Source organism: Argentina anserina, chromosome 1 (assembly GCF_933775445.1).
Source record: "Argentina anserina chromosome 1, drPotAnse1.1, whole genome shotgun sequence".
Classification (NCBI taxonomy): domain Eukaryota; kingdom Viridiplantae; phylum Streptophyta; class Magnoliopsida; order Rosales; family Rosaceae; genus Argentina; species Argentina anserina.
The window spans coordinates 5,124,343-5,148,476 of NC_065872.1; the positions used below are offsets into that span (position 1 = coordinate 5,124,343).

A 24,134-nucleotide genomic window follows, 5' to 3' on the forward strand; every position below is an offset into this window, starting at 1 on the left:
TTTTCGGTTTGTGAGAAAGGTCTTGTAACGATTTTTATAAGCGCAATTAATCTGTTTTAAGGTCCATAACCGGCCTCTATATGTATATATATACCTGCAGAGTTGGGTTTGAATTTCATATTTTTTTTGTTCGTACATTGGAGAACAGAAGTAGTGCAGGTTTGACAATAGATAGTGCATCCCAAATACAAAAGCATTTTTTTTTTCAATTTTAGCTAAAGTATAAATATATTCCAAGGGTTTAGTATAACATATGATGAGGATACTCGCATCATAAATTATTTAGAGTAACTAGAGCGCAGGTAGGTCTCTAGAATGTGAACTTCTCCTAACATTAGAAGGAATCTCAATGACATGATGTAAGGATAACAATTTCTTTTTACACATAGATAAGTTGAGGAGAAATATATAATTGATTTTACTTACCCTCATTTATTCAGTGTGTTTGATGACTTTAATCTAGTCGATCATTCTTCTATCGAAGTAAATGTGAGTAAAGTTGTGACCTAGCTTCGTTTTTGAAACAGGTAGTTCTGAGAATAATGCAGCAATTTAGACTATGGGAAAGTATATACAGAATCTATATCAAGCCAAATATTGGATGAAGGCAATGACAGTTTGTTCTGTATAAACTATCAAACAAATGTATTACACTCCTTTTGTTCTCATTTAGCTAGACAACCTTTATTCAATTATAATGTTCTCAAAATAAATTAATTTAACAAGAGTTTTAGCTAGGGTTGGTGAATCTCGAATGCATCCAATAAGGGTTACTATCTCAGTGTCTGTCCAAGAGGACAATATACAATATCGGCATTGCTTTCCCCGACTCCAGCTAATCGATCACTCAGAAAAATAATAGAAAGCAAAAGGAATATGAATCATGTATATGGTTAAAATATTTAACCAATGAATGATATCGATGCATGGGCGTGTGTGTTCCTCAATTATATATGTTTATTTTTTCAAGCAATATTTGCCGATTCTCACTCGCATGTCGCTGTTTTGATTCATGCATATATTCCCCTTGTTGGAATCTTTTGATAGAAAGCTAGCTAATGAATTAGGAACCTCTCACATGTACACACACATACTATCAAATTTGGAGGTTTCTGAAGAGGGGATGCAGAAAACGATATTCTTTTGTTTATTCTTCAAGAATATTGAACCTTGTTGTTCGTTTTGAATTGACAGTATGAGATGAACGAGGAATCAAACATATATGACTCTCAGATTATAGGTCGCCTTCAAGTATGATCTCCTGTTAGAGACCATCTAGATAGAGGGCTTTATATACGTACCTATGATCATTTAGTTCCCATTACCATGCTTCGTTTCAATTCGATCCAACACATAATTACTTGCGTGTACATTGACTCCGACTATTGAACTTTTACATAATTGTTGAAATAATGATATGAAGGAACACCTTCAGGTATCAATCCTTCATTAATTTGATGATCAATTACGGTCACTACAACAACAACAAAATGGAGTAAAGGTTACATTTGATTGTTTGTGAAGTGTGGCTAGATGTCACATTTGACATTAAGTGTGGCTTTTCTCTATATATTTCTATATATATATATAGAAATATATAAAGAAAAACCGCACTTAATGTTATATATATATATATATAAATATATAGAGAAAAACCACACTTAATGTCAAATGTAGGTGACATCTAGCCACACTTCTATTGGCTACACTTCAAATGTGGCCTTTGCTCCATTTTGTTGTGGTGTGTTACAGTTGGTCATGATATATACCCCATATATATCCCCATTAGACCCCTGCACTCAAGTTAACGTTTGTAATGTTTCCAAAATGGTACCTGCTCACTGCGTTAAAGAATTTCAAAATGAATCTCAACAATTAGCCAGCAAAGAATGTTGATATAGTACAACAAAACTTGGTAGATGATCTCGAAGTGCAGCTCCAAAGAGACAAAGAGCATGACCTTATAAATTGCCGTTCCTGCTAAGCTATTCCAAAATTTTCAAGAAGTTATCTTCTCTCTTTTCAATCTCAATGAATAACTACACCAATAACGTACAATCTTCTCTGCCAATAAACTTCCAAACTGACGATGCGACACCAGCATGGCTCAACAAGGCAGACAATGCATGGCAACTCACAGCAACCACCATGGTGGGCATGCAAAGTGTTCCAGGGCTTGTGATACTCTATGGCTCCATGGTCAAGAAGAAATGGGCCGTGAACTCCGCGTTCATGGCTCTATATGCCTTTGCGGCGGTGCTCTTGTGTTGGGTACTTTGGGCTCATAACATGTCATTTGGTACCAGGCTCACCCCTTTTATGGGAAGGCCTGGTTTTGCTATGACACCAAGTATCCTGAGCCAATATGAAGGCTATTTTGTTCCAAAGGCTGATTATGTATACTTCCAATTTGTTTTTGCTGCCATTACTGTGATATTGCTTGCTGGGTCTTTGCTTGGGAGGATGAACTTCTATGCTTGGATGTTGTTTGTACCAATGTGGCTCACATTTTCTTACTCCGCTGGAGCTTTTAGTATTTGGGCAAGTAGAGGGTTTCTTGAGAAACACATTATTGATTATGCTGGCGGATTTGTGATTCATCTTTCTTCTGGTGTGGCTGGTTTTATTGCTGCTTATTGGGTAATTGACATGAACACCAAACACCATGTCGTGCTTAATGTTTCATTCTTTGGAAATTTTCTCGTCAAACATTATAGCAATATAACATACTTTAATCGAGTCTTATTTTCAACCAAGTGCTTCGAGTAATTCGTGATCGTTATGCAGGTAGGACCTAGGCAATCACACGACAGGCAACATTTTCCTCCAAACAACATAATTCACATGTTGGGAGGTGCAGGGTTTCTATGGCTTGGTTGGACAGGCTTCAATGGTGGCTCTCCATTTGCAGCTAATGAGATTGCATCTTTGGCCATTATCAACACTCATGTCTGTACTGCTACCAGCATTTTGGTTTGGGTTTCCCTTGACATGATTGTGTACAAGAAAAGCTCTGTGATTGGTGCGGTCCAGGGAATGATCACTGGACTTGTCTGCATCACCCCCGGTGCAGGTATATATTCATCGAATGTTTTATACTAATCTGAGATATATTGAAGAGCATGTTCTCTCTGTGAGAAGAAAGTAAAAAAAACAATTTTGCAGCATCCCACCAAATAATATCTGCATGAGCAGGGATTGTGGAGCCATGGGCGGCCGTACTAATGGGAGCATCGTCTGGTTCAATACCTTGGTACACCATGATGGTATTGCATAAAAGGTCACCGCTCTTCCAAAGTGTAGATGATACATTGGGAGTCTTCCACACCCACGCCGTGGCCGGTGTCTTGGGGGGACTCCTCTCAGGCATGTTTGCAAAACCAAACCTTCTGAGAATGATGTACAGAAGTGACCGTTATGGTCCTGGCTTAGTGTACTCCATGTTCAGTGGGCATCTACATAATGGTCTCACACAAATGGGGTACCAGATCCTAGGAGCTCTCTTCATCATTGTATGGAATGTTGGTGCGACGAGCTTGATTTGTTTTTTGATCAGCAAAATTGTTGATCTGAGGATGAAGGAAGAGGATCTTGATGTTGGTGATGATGCAGTGCACGGAGAAGAAGCCTATGCTCTTTGGGGTGATGGAGAGCAGACGCAAGCGTCGATAAGGAGGCATTTAAGGATTCCTTCCATCTGTAGATAGCCGAAATGAGCTTTGGAATGGAATTTTAATAAGTCCAAAGGAATGAACGAAAGCATGCAACAACTCTCGTTGCTGGCTTGCTATTTTGTACCCACCTCTAGTAAATGTTCACATTGGTGAAGTATAAAGCTCCTGGGATTATTTGTATACAATGATGAACAATCATCGAATCATGCAATACACGATAATATACTATTGTGGTTAGCAAAATGAGTTTTGCCCAAAAGGGTTTGGTTTCAACTTTCAAGTCCATTAGTTGTGTGATTGAAGTTCATAAACATCTTAACTGACCTTGAGATGATCCTCCATAGCTGTGGTTGTCGAGGATTCAAAAATAAACACATCTTTAGAACGGTAAAGAATGCAGAACTCGGCCCAAATTTCAGTACAAGCACCCTTGCATAAGTGTAAGTATTATCAAAGAAATGGCAAGACAATTAAGTAACACAAATCGTTATTTCTTCTCATTCCACATTTTTGCCAAGTTTACAACTGTTAATATGCAATTCCAAAGAAAATTGAATTCATTCTGGTTTGAGATTCTATCTGAATATGTGACCACATGTAGATACTTGTGGGCTATATACTATGAAACTGTACACTTAATAAAAGTCCCTGAATTATTCACAAAGGAGGTCCTTAAACTAAAGCTTCTACTAAAATGCTATGCCAGAAGTCTAGAAGGCAAGAAGGCGTAACAGGGACTCTTCCCTAGTGGTACATCCTCATGTGTATGCAAGAAAGCAGCAACTTATTAGAAGCAAATTAACCTTAATGCCCTGGACTCGACTTGCGAAGTTTGACTAGTTCGTCTCTCCACATTGCTGCAGAAACAAGCAATTAACTTGTAAATTTGGAATATAAGTAGATTGATAATCTGAAGCAAATTTATGTGGGAACAAGTACAATAATACAGTCAAGAAAAGCAGTGGATCAACCTAATAAAGTACCTGCATCCCTATATCTTTCTTCTTTGATAGCTGATTCGATATTCTTCAGCAAAACAAGTTCTTGAGCTAATAAATTGGGACCATCTGCAGCACTGCAATGAATATGAAATGATTAGCATAAAGAAAAAGCTGATGAACCAAAAGTCCAAAACTGAGACCCCCCAAATACCAACTCAGTACCTATCAAGAGAGACATCGTAAGTAGACTTCATATCACGCATTCTTCCTATCCCATAACTGATTCTTACAGCATCTTTTAAAACAATCTGTTTATTTACATATATGGGCGCCTGCAGATAGTAAATGTAACGTGTTTTAAGACAACAGGGAAGTAACAGGTTCTTGCTTGAACGAAAAAAACAAGGACATGCATTTACATAAGTTTATGCGCAAGTTGTGTTGAGAAGGCGCGAAAGACACACATACCTTGCATCTATATGCAACGTTTATGGCATCTGATGGACGGGCATCCACACTAAGAATGTCACTTTGGCCTGGCTGCAGACAATAGGAACCTCAGAGTTAAAAAAACAGCTCAAGTTTTTTTTTCCTCATAGAGAGATTATGAGACATAACTCATACGATTTTCACCACCTTGGTAAAGTACAATCTGGCAGAGTAAGTATTTAGCACTCTTTCTGTGATTCTCACCATATTCACCTGCAATTGAAGAAGAGTCAAAAAGAATGCTAGAAGAATCTTATGCTCCAATGAAACAGTGAGTTTAAAGGATTTGCATACGACAACAAGCCTTGCTTTGTTAAGAGAAAAGCTATAATGTACAAACTTAAGAGGTGACTAGATAAAGGACATTTAATTTGTTTTCTCCTTATTCAATTTAGGACATAGTGTCAAGTAATATCTTATCCAAATTTTATCTGGTAATTACTCCAACTTAGATGCAATGCTACTCAATTGGCACTGAAACTCAATGACTGTCTTCCTAAGTGGAAAAAATTGGCATATCCGAGTTCCTTCTCACCGTACACTTATCTTAATCTTGTTATTAGTACACAATTACACATAATGTCACCTACCAAGTCTAAACAAATAACTTAACCATAAAATTTCCAATACTACAAACTCAAAATGTCTTAATGAAGAGAAAATTTAGCTCCATACTTGATGGTCAAGTTTCTCGACAAGATTTTTCACAAGCTGAAAGTGGTCAGGAGAATCCTGCAGCAAGACAAATATTCACATTAATATAAATTCCACTAGATATTAGACAAATGTAGCTACAAAGCTGAGATATTTACCCCATTATCATCTCCCCAGTGGCCATTAATGAGATTCTCTATCGCAAATTCACCTAAATAATCCATAAAAAATACAATCAACAACTAGAGGATGTGACAGTTCATATTGTATTTAGATGTTCATTTCCAAATTCCATTATACCTACCTACAACAACTGGAAGCAAAAAGTCTCCGTCACACGAAATCTTGAGGAAGATGGTAGGACTTTGGAATCGCTGGAGAAAGTTCCTGCCTAGTTTATCCAAAACACTCCGGGGCTGGGTTGCTTGCACCGAAAACGGCCGCAATTTTCTGGAGGAATTCCAATTCGTCTCTTCTTGAAATCCACTTTTTTGCATACGGTAGTGAGATATAGTTTCTGCACTCATTAAAACACAACTAAACAAACTTCAGAGATGAACTCCTTCACCACATTAACTCACTCTACGCTAACAAAATCGTCGAAAAAAATCAATAGATTAAAGTTGATGAAGGTTTAAAATGTGAGAAACTGTTGACCTGAAAGCAATAGGGAGGCCTGAATGTACTCGTAATCGCGATGATCGGTATCGGTGGATCTGTCGCGAGCGGAGGAGTTGCAGGCAATGCGGATCGATTTGAGTCCACGCTGGCGGCGTCTGGCTCGGAAGCCTAACCGGAAAACGACGGAATCGAAGCTGTTAGAGGAGGAGGAAGATGAAGAAGAAGAAGAAAGAGCTGGGCGAGTATTTGGGATCGGGGAGACGGCATTCGAGCGATCGGCGACGGTGAATTGAGCAGCTCCGAGCATCATCAAAACAGGTGAGAGAGAGAGTTGGTTGGGGGTTTCAATCAGAAGGCGCTTTCCATTTCTTCGAGTTCGTCAAATTGATAAAGATGCGATGCTTGCTTTTGTGTCTGTTCTGTTAATTAGTCGATTATAAGTAATTTTCCTTATAATAGTGATAATTTAAGAGTTAAACACTGATTCTAATCCACGCGAGATTCGTGGTTTTATTGAGAGCTCAAACCATGTGTTATTCATGGCACGAAACCATGTTCTCCTTATCATGTCACGTAATGCAAACATGTTGTGACTATGTATGTTCGTTGCTGATCTTATCTCACGAGTCATTATGTAGATCAGTGCAGTCCGGGCCTATTTCTAACGAGGACCATCTTGTTCAAAACTAGTTGAAAACTTCTTTAATTTATCAAGTTTCCGATCTCATATTTACATCTCTATCGTTTAATTTATAAATATACATATGCAGATCATAGTTGTAAAATTTCATTAAATTTGTCAATTGTTAAGACATTCATAAATATGATTTACTCATTATAAATTTAAACAGTTCAGATTTGATAATTTTAGTTTCGTTCATAATTACACAGAATTACAAGTAACAAAGTCATTGACTTTGATATTTGGAGACCCTCAGTTTCATTTTCATTTGTGGGTGGCACTTGGCAGTTGTATCTGCATCCGCTTGGGACTTTCAACTAAGATCAGACCATGGCTTGTCCGCCTCATACGACTTTGGGTAGCTGAAGCACTGTAGAGGTGAGTTTGTCACCATAACATTAACCCATTAGCGAGTTTTGGGAAGAAGCTTCAAAAGCTTAATTAGCTCGTACGTCCTCGTGTCTCGACCAGAACGGAGGCAAAGCTCAAGAGGGGTTAATCCATCCTGCAACAATGACATGAGAAGCAATCAATCATCAGAACATTAGTGGTGTCACAGAATCAGTAATGAGAAGCTTGTACTGGGAAGTCAGTAAAGCTTCATACTCGGACAACAAGACAATGGTGCTTCATAGGTTTCAAGCATTCAAGATGAGCGGAGTGCAGAACAAGCTAATGGAATCGGTCAATAGTTACCTTGTTTTTCAGTGTCTTATCCGCGCCTTTAATCAACAAAAGCCTCACCACGTCTGCTCTTCGGCCTTGAACAGCTAGATGTAATGGTGCCCACCCGTCCTATGAAGTCCGAACAAAAGCTCTGTTTAGTTATAGCTTAATTGAATTTGCATAACTGAAACGTTATCAGGAATGGGAAAGCAATAATCCATACATTGTCCTGAAGGTTTATATCAACATTATATAACAGAAGAATCTTGATTGCTTGACTTGAAGCTGTCCGGACAGCATAGTGCATCAAGGTAGCGCCATCCTGTATTGAACATAAACTTCTGTCAAAGCAAGGACCACTACAATACCAAACTGGATCAATAAATATGCATCTATAGACTTCTACTCACCCTATCACGAACAAATGGATTAGCCGATTCCCTGAGAAGATAGTTTGTAATGGCCTGGTTTTTACCAATAATTGCTTTGTGCAGAACAGTCCTATCATCCTGAAAGCAATGAACCAAGCTCAAATCACAAATGAAAAGGCAAGAAAATATTCAGTACTTAACAAGTCCAATGGAACATGTAGTCATTTAGGTACCTTATCAACAGCATTGATATCAGCTTCATGTTTCAATAAAGCATCCATAAGGTAATATTCTCCGGATGCAGCCAGAGTGTGAAGGGGCAGCCACTTGCTCTGGAAAAGAGTTCATCAAATTAGAAACACAAAAATATGCTTACGAGGAGACTCGGGCACTCAGCTCCTTGCACAATGACAAATCCTGACATCAACTTAAGCCGCGGTTTATAAAATCATTTCATTCGAAAAACTCAATCTACGAAGACAGTAAGTATATATCAACAACCAATCACTCATCACAGAAAACAACTTTCTAAAGACAATTGAAAACAATACATACATTAGTTCATAACAGATATGATACTTACAGAGGTGGCAGCAGCTATATCAGGTTTTCGCCTATTCATCATCAGCTTCTCCTCTTTGGTAAACAACGGCCGAGGTCCTATTCATCCAACCAAAATAAACAAACACATCAACCTCAACCTATAAACTGAATTCAACACAAAGCAAAACTCAATAAAAATCTCACTACTTCTCAGACACATAACCTCACCTTCAGCTCTCCTCACACCAGGCTCATAATGTCCACTGTTAAAAAACTCAGTAACATCCTCCAACCCCTTCCCATAAACAGCCCACCTCGGATTCTTCGGCGCCACTCTCTCACTCACAAACCCTTCACTCCCTTCTTCCTCCTCCTTAAACCTCTCCGGCCTATCCAAAACCAGCGGCTTCAGCTGGTTCAACTTGGCCTCCCTAAACGCCTTGTACTCCTCCAAGTCCAAATTCCTTATGGGCTCATATCCCCTCTTTTTCTTCTCAACCCTCGACCCAAACTGCACCTCCTGCGCTATCTTCCTCCTCTCCTTCTTCGTTATGTTCACCTCCGCCTGTACCTCCTTCCATTTCTCCGGCACCAAATTCTCCGTCTCTATCTCAACGCGTTTTCTGGGCCTGGGCTTCTCCGGACTGTAAGGTCCGACTTCGGCGCTGTCTTCGAGAAACGGGTCGTCGAATATGCCTTCTTCGAAGACCACGCAGTCGCCGATGACGTGGTCTTCTTCATAGTGGTGGTGGGGTTGTGAGGAGTTGAAGGAGGGTGAGAGGGTGTGGAGCTTGGTTGAGAATCTGAGAGTGGTGGGTGGTGAGAGCTTGTAGGGTTTGGAAGAGAGAGATGGGTTGGGGAAGAGGGAGAAGAGCTTTGAGGTTTGGGGGTTTAGAGCTGAAGAGACTAACATGGTTTATTTTGCAGTGGCTCTCAGCTCAAGTGGAGATGAAGAGGGTGATTGTCGATGAATTGGGTCTTATTGGCAGTTGGGCCAGGCCCATAATAGGCTTAAAGGCCCATAAGGAAAGAACCTGTTCATGTTCATCCCATTGATCCAAACATTGGCGGCAGGAAAATGCTTCAATTTGTAACAGGGGAAGACAAATATTTCAATCCAAGGGCATGTATATCAATAATATCATACTATTATATCAAATACCAATACTCCAAAGTCAAGAACCAGAAACCTTATGAGTTTTAACAGAATGTGAGGAAAAGAGGAAATCCGACTCCAAATCATAAGATCATTACATCTCGACAATAATGCCTCCCAAGTTTATCACTTTCTCAAATATGAAATATCTAGACCTACGAGGCTATAACCTTCATCTAGAGCCACGGGCGTACTTCCTTTCTGGACTGCCATAGGGTGAATAAGACCTCTCCCTTCTTGATCTTCCACCACCATAAGGTGAGCGCCTAGGGGAATAATCACGGCCACCTCTGTAGGGCGAGCGTCTAGGAGACCTCCTGTAACCATAGTCATCTCGACCTGAGCCCCCACGGTACCTCCCACGATCACGGTCCCTGTCGTAGTCCTGTTCGCGGCCACGGTCTTCCACCAATGCAGAAAGGAAGCATGAGATATGGGCAAATAAATCAAAGAGACAGCTCAACATTGAAATATAAGTGGAAGGGCATGTCACATACCATAGTCCCTAGTATTTTTCAATCCAAGATAATGCCCAGGTGTAGGAGTCCTTGGTCGCTTCCTCCGGGACTGAAAATAAACAATCTTCAAATCTCAAATTTCCATCATTGCAACAAATGAATAAAATTTCCAGAAAAAAAGGGGAAAAATGTGAGATTCATGTATGAGAAAAATATTACACCAACATGAAAACTGCATAAACAATACCAAAAAAAAGAGTGAAAATATGTATCTCAGAAACAAGTACGTGTTATCTAGGCACATATAACAAGTACCCATATAATGAATGCGAGTTATAAAATACCATAAAGGTCTGATAAGAAAGTTGTTGAAGAAAGTTGTTGGTAATGTCCGTTGATTAGTTGAGATGAAAGTTGAAAGTGAATGCTGATGTTGTATAGTTGATGAAATATAGTTGCTATGTTTAGTTGATCAGGCGGATTTGTAAAGCTGATTAAGCTTGGCATTGATCAAGCTGTTTCACTAAAGTTGAGAGGGATAAACTCATCAGCTTTGATTGCTGCCAACTTAGCTGACACAATCTGAATATAACCAGAAAATCTCCAAGTCAAGAAAAAAGAAAACAAATATAAATGGTAGAGTTTACCACTGTGCTACAATCAAATTACCCTTTCCACAGTTATGTATCTGCCTTCCAGAACTGACTGGTTCAGATGTTTAATGCACCGTTCTGCATCTTCATTTGAATCCATCGTCACGAAGGCAAAACCACGGGATATTCGCGTACGAGGTTCAACAACTAGAAAACATGAAGCTACCTGAAGAGGGGGAAAATAACCGAAATCATAAATGCAAAGTGAACTCTGAATTCAGATACCATGAAACAAAGCAAAGCATATATACCATCACATGCAGAACCAGGAAAGGAAAGCATATAAGACAAAGATAAACTAAAGCACCTTTCCCTCCTTTGAAAAGTGCCTCTCAACGTCCTTCTCTAAGACTCTTTGAGATAGGCCCGTCACATAGAGTGTATTTCCAGGATTTCCAACAGCATCCCTGCCACATAAGATCAAAACTAAATGAGACATTCTCCTTGTGATGATCAAAGTAGAAAAAAAAACACATCCACAAAAAAAAAGGTTTGAGTTTGACTACTGTTCGTTTGAAAGAGCAGATTTACTATCAATCAGAACCACCAAAATTATACCAACCTTCCACGACTTCTGGATCTTGACCTGCACCAGAGAGTACCAACCATTTTATTTGAGCACCAGTCATGTTTCAAAGGAAAGATACTGTAGGCTATGGAATACAAAAATTACAGAAATTCTACTGAGATGCACCTTAAGAGTTACTCAGTTGTAGGATAGTTGTAGGAGATGCCAAACATTGTTAGGGCTATTTAGGTTTACGTCACAAAAACGAGCTTGGCTCTGGACTTTTAGTTTACTTTTCTAATATCATGCTCATTTGTTCGGATGGCACCATTCAGTTAGCCTAAATAGAGCAGATAACAGGCTACAATAGGATAAGATTTATTTCATGCACTTCTAGTTGGCCAAGAAGACTTAGCACTGATATCTTAACAGTTGGCCAAAATGGATTCTACCAGGGGAAACTCTTAATGAGATGTCAAGGGTGAGCTATTTTACTTGGAAAAGAAAACCAACAGAACTACCACCGATTCCTCCATATAAATGCATCCAAGATATTGCCATTAAAAACACTCATCATGACCAACACGGAAACTGAAAAGCTTTTAACATAAACATGAGCACCAACCTGCCACGACTTCTAGAATGAGACCTGTGCCTCGGCCTAGACAAGGATCTTGATCTTGACCTAGGCCTGGGTACAGACCTGGATCTGGACCTGGACCGAGATTGAGCTCTCCATGGAGAAGGGGATCGGGAGTGCCTGATTTAGCCATATGAATGACATAAAATAGTTAGAAACATAAAATGTACAAAATATTTGATTCTTAAATCTGATTTAGAATCTTTTACGTATGGTGGACAAATTGACAGAATTTGCTCAAAATATTCCAACAATCTGCTTTTAGCTAAAATCAATGCCAGAAAATGAGAGCAAAGACAGAATTCACCCCACCACACGAGTCACACTTGCAAAGAAAAGAAAAGAAAAAGTAAAAACTCTTAATCATGAACACTCACAGTCACACTGTCATTCACCCCAAAACCCAAACCTGTCCTCATCTCCATCACAAACAAAACCTCAGATTCACTATCTTAATAGATTCCTTGGGACTACGGCACATCAGAACAGTAACATTGATCGGCACAATCACATTGTTCCTATTAATAATTAAACCGAGCAAATATATCCCTGCATGCAATCAAAATCTACCAAATCTCAAACAAAACAAAACGACAAGCATAACCGAAATCTTGAAACACAGAAGCCATTAGAGATCCAATGCCTCAATTTTGAAAAGACCGAACGAAATCTTCTGGTTATTCTAACACCATAAAGACGCAAATCGGAGAACTATTCAACCAATTACACACTATATTCAAATTGAAACCAACAAAATGAAGGTAGCTGCAAGAAATTCACCTTTTGCGAGGTGAATCCGCCTACATATAATAAAAAGAAGCCGCATTAAACTAGTCGTAAATTTGAGGAATGATGTAAATATATGAGACAAAAATTTCAGTAAAAACAAAGATTACCATCGTGAGGGCGGGAGGAGAACCCTAGGAAAAATCGACGAATTAGGGTTTCAGAGGTCAATGAGCTTTCCTCAAAGGCCAAATTACACTTCGAAACTATTTTTGCAGACAAAGAAATAAACGAGATTATATATTTCCACGGGAGTAATCCTCTGCGGTTAAGGTTTGGCGCAAACACCCGCTCTTCTTCTGCCACGTGTTTATGAGCCAATAGGAGTTTGTTGATGGTTTTTAACCATTTTACTCGGCGAATTAAAAATGTACGTGTTTCTGGTAAATTTGGTGGAAACGGTAACGAATTTCTGCACGCAAATGCGGGTTATTTTGATCCTTGTGGTTTAGTAAATAACAAAGCCTTTGTACAATGCAATTACTGTAAAGAATACACCAGAGAATAAAAAAGAAGAAACTCCATTCACAATTCTAATGCAATATCTACCCAGTATCTGGGCGAAATGCCACGAACCGTTCACGATATACAAATTCACAAATGTACAGAGGTCCTAAAATAGCAGCAAGAAAGGAACATCAACTAGTTTGATTTGAAGTAAAAACTCAAAATGCTATCAACACCTATTACTTCATATTTGAACAATCCTGTAAAAAAAAACATACAAAGTATACACGGAGGTCTTATGTTGTCAATTGATCAGGAATTGTAGCAGAACAAGCTCCAATAACTTTGCCACCAACATCAGGGAAAGTTTCATATCCTTGCAAAGGTCCAACCTTACCATCCTTATCTACCTGCAATGGATACCTGAGGAGGTGGCCCTGTAGTTCTGTGAAAACTGGGTTTGTGAATCTCTTCCAATTTTCTTCGGCAATACCATTCACAATCCTCACAGTTTCCAAGCTCTCTGCTTCTTTAAAGCATGGGTCCAACATACCAAGATGCTCAGCCCATAGCGACATTCGATAACCATATACCTACACAATAACATACGATTCAAAGTTTATGAATTATAAGTGTTAAACATACTTATTTGAGGGTTAATGTCTGGCATATAATTCCACCAAATGGAGTTTCCGTGAAATTTCTTAGGATTGGGAAGCAAATGAGCAACAAGGGGGGTTGCTTCTACTCTTTACATTCAACACCAAGACAAGTCATACAAATAGGTTCTTGAACAACTATAGTGCTCATGAACATCATAAGAGCTAACAGTATTAAGTCAATTCAACTTAAATGTCTTCTTAAGCATCAGAAGAGGAGGATTATTAAATAAGAGTCTGCAACTGGAAAACAACCAAAAATTACATACCTGACCACATGGATGTTTTTGCTTCTCAGCCCAAGAGTGATGGGGTTGATACGCACCCATAGCTATCTCAGTGTCTTTTGTACCAGCCATTGATCTTTGGTTAATATTCGCAGATCCCACTATAACATACTCATCATCTACTATCATACCCTTAGCATGAACATAAATCATAAACCGCTGATACTTGTATGCATCAGAGATCTGAAAAAGAAAAGAAAAAGACTTGTTGAAAGACCAAAAATAAAGCATTTATGGCAGATAACAAGTTAAATCAGATAGATGATCTAGGATTGAATGCTGAGGAGATAACCATTAACTATAGTTCAAAAGCAAGTCAAATATCATAAGAGAAGCATTTGAGTTTCAATTGGTTACCAGAAGTGAGAATGTTTTTGCCTATCTATAGTGGGAATAATATGCAAACCAGACACAAAAGTTAAGGACAACTTTTCCCTTTTTTCCTGCAGTCTTAAAGGGTTTATAAAATGGGTTATGGAAAACTTATGCAGAATAATTCATTGGGACATGCATCATGGATATATTGGTTGGAAGCCACAAACTCATAGGCCACAGTACTTCTATGAAAACTAATAAACTAGCATTAAATGATAAAATAACGGCAGTATAGGAGATGATCATTTTTGAATAATACCGTAGCACCATTGTTGTTTAATGTTCCATCAGGAATCTTTTCCCGATTACCAAGGCAATAGAAATTGAGGTAATCTTGAGGATGTACGTCATGAAGCTGCAAGGCTTTCAATTCACGTGCAATTACATCATACATCATTTGCATTGTTTGGCTCTGTAAATTGCAAAAATACACAAGTCAGACGGAATGTTGGAATCTACAATGTAAGTCCTGAATTATCAGTGTAGACTAAGACCATAGATAGATTGAATGATATATTCATGGGAATATATGCCAATACTATTATGAACAACATCTCTTTCTACAAATTTTATGAGTAAGATAACCAAAGTTAACAATTATGTCAAACGAGAAACTCTATCCCTGTTTATATGAGAAGAAAAGACAAACCCGAAGTACATAACAACAATCTCAGTTATCAAGTGTCCCTGAAACACACATTTCACTTTTTTTTGAGAAGGAAAACACACATTTCACTTATATAAGCAAATACATAAAACACAACCAAGTACCTGCCAGAAGAGAATTTCCTGCATTGCACCAGATTTCGGATCACCTTCAGGCCACATAGGCAAAACTATGTACACTGCAAATCTTTCATTAGCTCTAATTTTGCTGGCAACCTTCAGTGCCAACTCCATTGGAATAAGATTGTCAGCTCCTGCTTGGTTCAAGAGAAGGGGATTAAGTGTTGAATCAAATAGAGAGATACCAAATATGATTAGATGCCAATAGAATGATTAGGGTATTAACTATTAAGTGTTAAAATGCACCTGCCTACGTCAATTTATGAATGAATAAATATGCAATTTAACTATACAAAAAAATATTTTGGTTATACTTTTTCCAGCAAGGTTGATACAACCCATAGGAGAGACAAATATTGAATTATTGATCTTGTACCCATGCACAAGATGACAAAAGCCAAATATTTCAACTGCAGCTTTTTACATAAATGTTTTAATGTTTCATATGATGTGTTGTTCTAAAAAAGACTATTGCAGCCAAAGTAACAATATGTTTTTCTAAAAGTTATACTTAAATGGAAAGTAGATTGTCTTCTTACCTGCATATTTATAATCTAGCCATCCATATGATGAGCCAAGAAAATATTGATTTTCAATATATATAAAATGTTGAGCAGATCTGATTGCTTGAATGTATGCTTTCTGAATGCTTTTATCTATCACCAGATCCTTCGAGCAAATAAGGTTCTGCATTTACAGTCAGAAAGTATGGTCAGCTTTCCTCCAGAATTCAGCTTTCATAAAATAAAAAAATAAAAAGGGAGGAGGCTACAAGACCTGTGACTCGGCAACGATGACATCTTTGGGAAATCCTTTTAGCGATCCCGAGTCAATAGACCGGAAAATCTTCAAAAGAAAGATATACACTCAAATTAGATTCATTGTTTTTATTTTATTTATAATGCATAAAGTAAAAAAAAAGAGAGAGAATAGAAGCAAAAGATATTCCATCATTCAACCTGAACATGCCAATCTTCGGGATCATCTTCTCTTTGAACCCACAAAGCTTCGTTGTCTTTGGGAATATTTGTGTGTTCCTTTGAAACTATTATCTCAGGACTAAGTATCCATGAAATACGGCCTATCTTAATTAAAGAGTCATCATGCCAATGAGAAACCTTTTTACGTAGTCCAAACTCCCTCCACTGTGTTGCTTTCCTCCATCGTTGCTCAAAGTTTATAAGAACATCATAAGCAGCCGGCCCGTCAATTCTACAATGCAAGTCATGCCATGGTTGTCTTGGAGCCTTGGTCCCAGCCTAATGCATAAACATACATAAAAAGCCCCAATGAGATACTTACTATCAGAGCAGTCCAATTCTAAATGCCATTATACTTAAAAACTATATGTTACGCTAGTCCATAGTTACAATTAGTCAGTAGAAGAAGAAAAATGGAAGGGTCTAGCATCAAGAAATATGGAAGATAATACTGTCAAGACACCAACTACTTACAGCGAAAGTAGGTTGATGAAAATCTTCTTTGAACACAGTGTCAAGATCACGAAACAATCTGTGCTCAGGTGTGTCATAACGACCATCACAGAGATCCAGCCCTCCTAAAAATACAGTGATCTTACGATTATTACCAGATGCTTGTGTGTCCACAATAACACATTTTTGATGATGTGTGAAGAGGGTTCCAACCACCTACAGAATCCCATAAAATAAGAGTTACATTTGAAACAGCAAATAATTCCATTAAAAGCAAATTTGTTGAACAAAGCAGATAATACGTCTACCAAACCTCAAATAATTCAAAAACAATATAGAAATGTTCAGTAGAAGTATGAATAGTGAAGACAAAGTTGATCATAACACAAGTCAGATATCCAAGCAATCAACTTATACTTATACCATCATCACTGAAGTCTATGATCAAACTAAACAAACACTACTACGAAAATGTAATAGTTGAAACCTGCCTGTTGTTTCATGATGCTAAGCTTACTACTAGCATAGCGAGGGGCCAGAACACAATTGACAGACGAATGCTTGAAAAACTTCCGGGTTTCTTCATCATGTGTTCCCATCATTCCTGCCTGCACCATTCCCACCTCACATTATGAGTCTACGAGCCAAACTCCATACAGTCATATAAAAACCATATCAATAAATAAAGAAATTTCCAGATTTCAATTCATACAGAATTCCATATCCCAATGATCAACAACAAGATTCATATATCAGCATTGCCAGTTAAACAACAGTAATTCAGCAAAGTCAAAACCACAATGCAGGTTAAAATAATCACCGATTTGAAGTAGAACTTATCATGGGAGGTCTTATCATCCCAGACCAACAGCAACACCCTTACACCTTCTTCAGACTTATACTTGAGCAGCTCCCCCAGTGTCAAATCGCCACCACGTGGCAGCGGCCGGCTCGGCTCTCTAATTAGCCTCACCTTATGAAACACAGACCATCCCACCACATATATCAAATGATGAGCCTCTGTAATTTGATAACAAATATCCTCCCAGCAATTCTCAGACTTGTAAACTTTTCTTCCGTCCAACTCAATCTGCGGCACCAGCCCCTGCGGCACGTGCGCATCCTGATAGAGCCGCACGTGACTTCCTTTTCTCAGAGGGAAGTAGGTGCCGGGGACTCCCTTCCGTTCTGGATCGCCGGCGATGCCGCGCTTGTAGATTGGGTTTCTATCGACGGGAGTGAACTTCATCTCGACATAAATCGCGCAGTCCGGCTTGGGAGGCTTTCCGGTGGCTCCGATGATGTCGAACCAGCCGGAAATCTTTTCTCCGGTGGCGATTTTGGCCGCGGAGATCGAGGCGGTGCCGATAATCTGGGCGCCGAAGACGTCGTTGTCTTTGACCTGAAACTCAAGCCTGGCCACGGGATGCGCGAGCGGGATGCAGAAGGTCTCGCGCCACTGAGGATTCTGCGAGTTCTTGATGACGCGCGTACGCGCCACCGTGGCCTGAGGCACGACGACGCTGACGTAAGAGTCGCTGGTGATGATCTTGCGGTGGTGCGAAATCTTGCTGTCCTCGTACGACTCCGGAGGCTGGTGGTGGTCGGACTTAGAGGAGCGGGAGCAGTTGATGGTGTCGCAGGCGGTGAAGCAGCGGCGCAACCGCTCCGAGACGAGGTCCATGTTCGGTAACCGCCGCGCCTCGATGATTTGGAGGTCGAGGTCGCCGTGCAGATAGAGTATCTGCTCCGACGTCGGGTCTGCCATGGACGGCGTCAGTCTAGGACTGAGATTTGGGTTTCGGATAGTGACAAAAATGAGGAGGAGGAGAGGTTTTTGGTTTTGCGAAGAAAAACAACTGGAGCGCGTTTAGGGGCTTTTTTCAAAATCGGGAAGGTTTAAAAACGGGAATAGTGTGACCGTCGTCGGAGGAGGAGAGTGGTTGTCAGTTACGAAACCGGAAATACAAGAAAAACCCGTTTCTTCTTTCCTCTCTCCTCCTTCCTCTTTCCTCTTAATACAGCCCGGATGGATCATCTGCTAAAAACGTAATGGTAAGTTCGTAATTACAACACGCGCTGCCGGAATATATTTTTGACGATGTATTATGTATATGTATATGATACATTGTTATATCCACACGAACAAGTTACTTGAGAAGGATGCTACACCGGTGGATCACATGTAGCACCAAAGTCTACTTGGAGGAGATGGTTGATTATTGAGGGTTTTGGATACTTTACTTTGGAGGCGATCCCATTAGAGAACATGTTCCATAAGTGCAAATAAATATTGGACCAACGTCACTTTCCACAAAATGATCTTGTGGTTATGATATGTTCTAATTATGGCACTAAATATATCTATAAAGTCCATTAGGAAATTGACGCCTCCAATTTGGAGTGGTGACAAATGTTATGTGTTAAAATAGGGAAAGTGTCGTATTAGATTACATAGATCACCCTATACATGAAAAGTTGTGTTTATATTTACACTATATTACATGTAAAGTGGAAGAAAAGTGAGGACTAAGTCACACAATTTAATATTCACACAATTTCATTGATGTTGTAAATCCTAATTCTTAAAATCTCACTCGTATTTTCCGTCGAAATCAAATCATTTTTTATTGAGAAGAAAACGTACTTACCTACATTGTATAATATACAATTAGAGTACGGGGACTTTTTTTTTTGGGGTACATGTGAGGCCAAAGGCCCAGACAAAACAGAGTACGGGGAATATGGGCAGCTGTCCCACGCTATCCTCTCTTGTATTGCCAGTCGGAATACAATCTAAATACACTAAGAATACGACTGCAGCTGACAGAATATATAGTTAGGATCGCCCTACAGGTAAGCTCCCAGCTAACTTATCCAACCAACACGATTCCCAGAATCATATCATGTTCAATTCAAGTAGAAAAATAAAGCTTCCTGGTGTTGCTTAGTGCCCTACCCATCATCCTTGGGGTGGTTGCCATGTCGGCACGATGTAACCTCCTCCCCCCCCCCCCCCCCTCATGATAGGAGAAAATTTCTCTCATAATCTTTTTTTTTTGGGGACATACTCTGATAATCTCATCTAGGAGAGCTAATGAAGTAAGAACTAAAGAACACCATATCCTACTAAAGTTCTTACATGCTAGTGTTGCATGCATGATGACATCAATTTTGACTGTTTGATTTTTATTTTAATGACAGGTCAGCGATATTTACATTTATTAATAAGTCAAAATACTGATATTTTAAATATGTAAGACGTTATTCCATATCGTATTTCGTTTGAATCGAATTGTGACTGCATATGGAGTTCCAACCCAGAATAACAAAAATAAATACGTTTGTTACATATATGTTGGAAGTCTTAATTGACAATACTTCCTAATTTTCGAATTAATCCTAGTTCATGATATATTATATCATTTCTGACTATCCGTATTTATCCGGAAATGATAAAAGTTGCACATAATTAATCTGGCCTTGAGTATTCACTATTCAGTAACCTGTTTGTTTGGATTGACCTACTGATTACTACATGATCAGCATGCATCCCCATTTGTCTCTTCTTCAAATTGTTTTAGTTGTTACTATAGACGAGTTTCTTCTGTGCCCTTAGTGGGTTATGAAAAATGGGATTGGTGCGTGACTACTGTAGTGGTCCTTTTAACGGAGAAATATAATCTTGATCTCATCCAAGACCAACCGTGAACAACAAATTTCTGATATCTAGTGGCTGGAGCTCAATGCCAGAGCTGAAGCAGCCACCTCAGGCCGTCATCTTCCGGTAATACACCCATATATATATACAGGGTTTTTTGGCTGCAGAGGTCCGTCCCAATAGTTTTAGTGCAGATTTCTATTTTTACACCACTTTTCGTTTGAATTTTTTCATATTCACATCTAGTATCTAGATAATATCGTGTATATTATCTCTGTAAAATTTCAGCCAATTTAATAATTGTTAAGGCCCTCAAAAATTGCGTTTTTATATTATAAATATGAAATGTTCAAGTTTGATAGATGATCTACACAATAGATAGTAGACGGTTGAGATGAGAAAATTTGATCGAAAATTATTGTAAAAATAGAAATTTGCATCAAGACTAATGGTGTGAATCTCAACAGCTTAGAAAAATCTTTTTTATATATAACAAAATGTTAAAGCTTACCAAAAATCCTGTCACATCATAGCCGGTAGGGGTCACAATCTAGTTCTTTATTTTGAGCAAATTGTTAAGGGATCACTGGATGTTATAAATGAGGATTTTGTTGTCCAGGCTGACCACTATGATTAATCACTTATGCCGTCGACTGAAGCTTGGGAATTATATATCAAATTGTCAAGTTGTCAACACAAGAAACTCAGCATGATAATTAAATTTTGTTTGAAACGAAACGAAACACGTACATATATTATGAACAAAAAGAAAACTAAAAGAACATATAAAAATCATTATATAGGAAATTTTGAATGTTATTGTTTTCATTATTGAAACAAGTACATACGACCCATACACGTACAACTACATCAGAAACCTCCTACTATTTTTGTCCTGTATTTTGTATATTTGTAACACAAAATGTTACATCGAAGCTGACATGCTAGTAGTAGTTGATGAATTCCCTAAGAAAGTTGTTTGTGATTCTTGGAGCAACAGTAGGAGCAAGAATCAAGGAAGCCTTGCGCATAGTTTGTAAGATTTACATGACAAACAATGAAACAATCACATCATAACTACCCTGAAGCACAGTGAAAATACAAATTAGTAAGTGAGAATTTAAGTGGAATTATAGGTACCAGAAACAGAGGGTTTGGTAATGGGGATAGTAACATTTCTCGCGGAGCTCACACAACTACGAGCACAACCATAGGCACTAACGTTGTCGGAAGCAGCTGGAATTGCCTTGCAGGCAATCATGCCGCAAGGCCGAAGCACGCTACATAATTTTCGGGAATTTCTAAGGCAATAATGCAAGAGACGCCACATTTTTTGGCACAGGATGAGGTCTTTGAGTTCGGAAAGATACGGAGGCTGGGGGAGCTGGGGCTGCTGCTAATGAAAGAACAATCATGCTTAATTAGTAAACCCAAACATCTCAACATTGTTTTAGTACTAGCCTCCATTGGCGAGTTCTTTTCTCTTTTTCTTGGTTTTGGTAAGCTAGATTGCTTCGTTGTTGGGTTAAGTAGAAGCTAACCTCAAGTTATTTATAGGGTGATTTCTCTCGCCCTGTATCGAAATACAATCAATTTCATATCTTTTTTTTTGGGGTCAATTCTCAATTTCATATCCAACTACGTATTTGTGAATAATGTTGTATTCAATTCATCTTCTTATGATGTAACTTATTTAGTGTTACATCCATGTACCTAAAGAAAGTAAAGTAGTCAATTCAAATGTTGGTCAACTGTAGCCTTGATGATAATTTCGTCATATACAAAAATAAGTGTAAGTGATAAAACTCGTGACGCACTCCTTCTCAAGTCGGTGTGAACCTTACTACTAAATTAAGAAACTTCTAATTAACAAGAAAAGACAAATCAATTCCAAATCTTCTCTCCTTCCGTTTTCTTCACCACTGGAGATGCATTTAGACATTTATCTTTGACAAAATTTACATACATGCATCAAATGATTCAAACTTATCTAAAAACAGTTTAAAGCATTCGGTCATCTCTGGGATAAAATCCTGAGAAACACCTAAAATAATTCAGCGAGACATATGATTTACATGATCAATAACTGAATGATAGATTGGAGGATACATTTTATTTTGGCCGCAGTCGAATATGGAAAACATCACTATCTTGAATTCCTGGAGTAACTACGATCATTCATTTGCCTATTGGGCTTTTTGCTGATTGGTGGGATGCAGGCGTTGCCAAATGAAGAGAATTAGGCCCATGATGGAATGAGTTCTTGATCTCTGCATCTTCATCAGATGTTAACTTGAGGAGGGTTTCCTTCCAATTCAATTAGCCGAGTAGTGACTGATATCTTCTTTTTTTGCATGCGTAAGCGACGAACTTTAGTCAGGCGGACTAAGCCCATCACCTAAGTGTAATAATGGCGTAGTGCACACAACTCTGTCATATCAAGAATACGTTCAGGCATCCAAATCACTTCACCACCGGGATCAAATCGGACAAACGATTGGAATCACCGACACGACGCTTGATAACGGAGACATGGAAGACTAGATGGATTCGAGAAGAAACAAGAAGATCCAAACAGTAAGCAACTTTCCCATTGATAATGGAGACATCGAGAGCGGACATCGCCGCTTCTGCGACCGGAGATGTGCAACAACGGCGCGGAAGGTGCCGCCCATGTTTACTCCCTCCCAGCGCTCTTGTTTGTGCTGGTTGAATCTCTATCGCCGGTCCATGGAGGGCAGAATTTGGAAATTTCCAAAAAAATTAAGTTTATGAGAAATTTGTAGATTCCGACCCGCCGTGAGCCGGCGATGGAGCTCCGCCCAACACAGATAGGAGTGCCGAGAGAAGGGAGCACGACCGGCACCATTTGCGTCATCGTTGCGCGTCGCCAGTAACGACGACGTCTGCACTTTTGATGCATTGTGGACATCTGCTCTCGATCCCGCCTATATATATATATATAATCTTGGTGATAGCCTGCGAGAAGAATGCTTGATCAATGAGGGAGTGTTGTGAGAAGAGGTGGACGTACTTCAAGAAACATGCAGTCACTGATCTCAAATTTGCCCTTCGATGCTTTCTTTAATTTGCATTCTATATTTGGGCAACAATTGTGGTGCTTGAGTGCCAAGTCAACGTACTACATGAACTGAAGTACATAGCACCTGAAAGGTGTCATCTATATAGCATGAATACAAAAAAAATTGGGTATGTCTGTATCGTACCCGTGTTGGATATGGGTACAGTCTGGATACGTTGCATACACGTATCCATGGATAGAAAACGTATCCTAACTATGTAGTGCAAAGTCAACCTAGCATATACGGTCCGAATGCGATTTTGGATACAAATAGGATGGCAGTGGTGAAGATGCAGAAAGAAGGGAAGAGGATTAGCCTTTTATTCAAGAATTTGAATGAAGAATTAAACCGGGTATTAATTCATGAAGTTAGACTTATCCATAGAAGGAAGATGGGTGGCCGAAACTCGAGGTCCACGTTGGAATTGCTCTGATGACGTCAAGTTGCTCCTTCTCCAATTAGCTTAAGAATAAAATCAAGTGCATGTTTTTTCTGGTATGATTGAGAAGCTAAGAATGAGAGGAAGATGGTGGTGGATTGCATGTGTTCTTCCTTGCCGGA

At 39.0% G+C, this 24,134-nt stretch overlaps 5 protein-coding genes across 8 annotated transcripts; 1 reads left to right on the top strand and 4 right to left on the bottom strand.

The window, feature by feature from the left end:
* Positions 1-2,031: 2,031 nt before the first annotated feature.
* LOC126794752 (ammonium transporter 2 member 3-like) lies at positions 2,032-3,817 on the top strand. The gene is made up of 4 exons (XM_050521529.1): positions 2,032-2,640; positions 2,788-3,073; positions 3,196-3,400; positions 3,557-3,817. Exons 1-4 carry the CDS (start codon positions 2,032-2,034, stop codon positions 3,705-3,707), a joined length of 1,251 nt encoding a protein of 416 aa, XP_050377486.1. The 3' UTR covers positions 3,708-3,817.
* LOC126783655 (bifunctional nuclease 2) lies at positions 3,586-6,752 on the bottom strand. Of its 2 annotated transcripts, XR_007670888.1 has the most exons (10): positions 6,416-6,752; positions 6,063-6,275; positions 5,917-5,969; positions 5,780-5,836; positions 5,252-5,317; positions 5,084-5,155; positions 4,838-4,947; positions 4,658-4,749; positions 3,999-4,531; positions 3,586-3,697 (listed from the first exon to the last, which is right to left on the bottom strand). XR_007670888.1 is itself a non-coding variant. In XM_050509236.1 (9 exons), the coding sequence occupies exons 1-9, from the start codon at positions 6,687-6,689 to the stop codon at positions 4,479-4,481; spliced, it is 990 nt and encodes a 329-aa protein (XP_050365193.1). In that variant the 5' UTR covers positions 6,690-6,752; the 3' UTR covers positions 3,860-4,478. The 2 variants fall into 2 exon arrangements, 1 of the variants encoding a protein (XP_050365193.1); XM_050509236.1 differs by lacking the exon at positions 3,586-3,697 and having other exon boundaries at positions 3,860-4,531.
* Positions 6,753-7,247: 495 nt separating this feature from the next.
* On the bottom strand, positions 7,248-9,630 carry LOC126787008 (ankyrin repeat domain-containing protein, chloroplastic). Its single transcript, XM_050512955.1, has 7 exons — positions 8,870-9,630; positions 8,682-8,758; positions 8,332-8,430; positions 8,138-8,236; positions 7,951-8,049; positions 7,758-7,856; positions 7,248-7,566 (listed from the first exon to the last, which is right to left on the bottom strand). The coding sequence occupies exons 1-7, from the start codon at positions 9,552-9,554 to the stop codon at positions 7,468-7,470; spliced, it is 1,257 nt and encodes a 418-aa protein (XP_050368912.1). The 5' UTR covers positions 9,555-9,630; the 3' UTR covers positions 7,248-7,467.
* A 143-nt stretch (positions 9,631-9,773) lies between these two features.
* Positions 9,774-13,041, bottom strand: LOC126787018 (serine/arginine-rich splicing factor SR45a). 3 transcript variants are annotated; one of them, XR_007671235.1, is made up of 9 exons: positions 12,953-13,041; positions 12,837-12,856; positions 12,042-12,176; positions 11,471-11,494; positions 11,216-11,315; positions 10,925-11,074; positions 10,600-10,837; positions 10,295-10,364; positions 10,131-10,199 (listed from the first exon to the last, which is right to left on the bottom strand). XR_007671235.1 is itself a non-coding variant. In XM_050512962.1 (8 exons), exons 1-8 carry the CDS (start codon positions 12,953-12,955, stop codon positions 9,970-9,972), a joined length of 732 nt encoding a protein of 243 aa, XP_050368919.1. In that variant the 5' UTR covers positions 12,956-13,041; the 3' UTR covers positions 9,774-9,969. The 3 variants fall into 3 exon arrangements, 2 of the variants coding, with proteins under 2 accessions (XP_050368919.1, XP_050368923.1); XM_050512962.1 differs by lacking the exon at positions 10,600-10,837 and having other exon boundaries at positions 9,774-10,199; XM_050512966.1 differs by lacking the exons at positions 10,600-10,837; positions 11,471-11,494 and having other exon boundaries at positions 9,774-10,199.
* Positions 13,042-13,366: 325 nt separating this feature from the next.
* On the bottom strand, positions 13,367-18,804 carry LOC126784495 (phospholipase D delta). The gene is made up of 10 exons (XM_050509961.1): positions 17,650-18,804; positions 17,321-17,437; positions 16,851-17,045; positions 16,356-16,655; positions 16,174-16,242; positions 15,936-16,083; positions 15,382-15,530; positions 14,870-15,022; positions 14,218-14,418; positions 13,367-13,882 (listed from the first exon to the last, which is right to left on the bottom strand). The coding sequence occupies exons 1-10, from the start codon at positions 18,595-18,597 to the stop codon at positions 13,586-13,588; spliced, it is 2,577 nt and encodes an 858-aa protein (XP_050365918.1). The 5' UTR covers positions 18,598-18,804; the 3' UTR covers positions 13,367-13,585.
* Between the last annotated feature and the right edge of the window lie 5,330 nt (positions 18,805-24,134).

Coding starts and splice junctions, on each gene's coding strand:
- LOC126794752 (XM_050521529.1), top strand. CDS start 2,032: ATGAATAACTACACCAATAACGTACAATCTTCTCTGCCAATAAACTTC. Junction 2,641..2,787: donor GTTTTATTGCTGCTTATTGG/GTAATTGACATG, acceptor ATCGTTATGCAG/GTAGGACCTAGGCAATCACA. Junction 3,401..3,556: donor CCAAACCTTCTGAGAATGAT/GTACAGAAGTGA, acceptor TTTTTTGATCAG/CAAAATTGTTGATCTGAGGA.
- LOC126783655 (XM_050509236.1), bottom strand. CDS start 6,689: ATGATGCTCGGAGCTGCTCAATTCACCGTCGCCGATCGCTCGAATGCC. Junction 5,837..5,916: donor ACTGGGGAGATGATAATGGG/GTAAATATCTCA, acceptor GTCTTGCTGCAG/GATTCTCCTGACCACTTTCA. Junction 4,532..4,657: donor AGAAAGATATAGGGATGCAG/GTACTTTATTAG, acceptor TTGTTTCTGCAG/CAATGTGGAGAGACGAACTA.
- LOC126787008 (XM_050512955.1), bottom strand. CDS start 9,554: ATGTTAGTCTCTTCAGCTCTAAACCCCCAAACCTCAAAGCTCTTCTCC. Junction 8,237..8,331: donor ATATCAATGCTGTTGATAAG/GTACCTAAATGA, acceptor CATTGCTTTCAG/GATGATAGGACTGTTCTGCA. Junction 7,857..7,950: donor ATATAAACCTTCAGGACAAT/GTATGGATTATT, acceptor CGGACTTCATAG/GACGGGTGGGCACCATTACA.
- LOC126787018 (XM_050512962.1), bottom strand. Junction 12,177..12,836: donor GCGGATTCACCTCGCAAAAG/GTGAATTTCTTG, acceptor TGGCTAAATCAG/GCACTCCCGATCCCCTTCTC. Junction 10,200..10,294: donor GAAAAATACTAGGGACTATG/GTATGTGACATG, acceptor CATTGGTGGAAG/ACCGTGGCCGCGAACAGGAC.
- LOC126784495 (XM_050509961.1), bottom strand. CDS start 18,597: ATGGCAGACCCGACGTCGGAGCAGATACTCTATCTGCACGGCGACCTC. Junction 16,656..16,850: donor TTCATCAACCTACTTTCGCT/GTAAGTAGTTGG, acceptor TTTATGCATTAG/GCTGGGACCAAGGCTCCAAG. Junction 16,084..16,173: donor TCATCGTTGCCGAGTCACAG/GTCTTGTAGCCT, acceptor CTGTAAATGCAG/AACCTTATTTGCTCGAAGGA.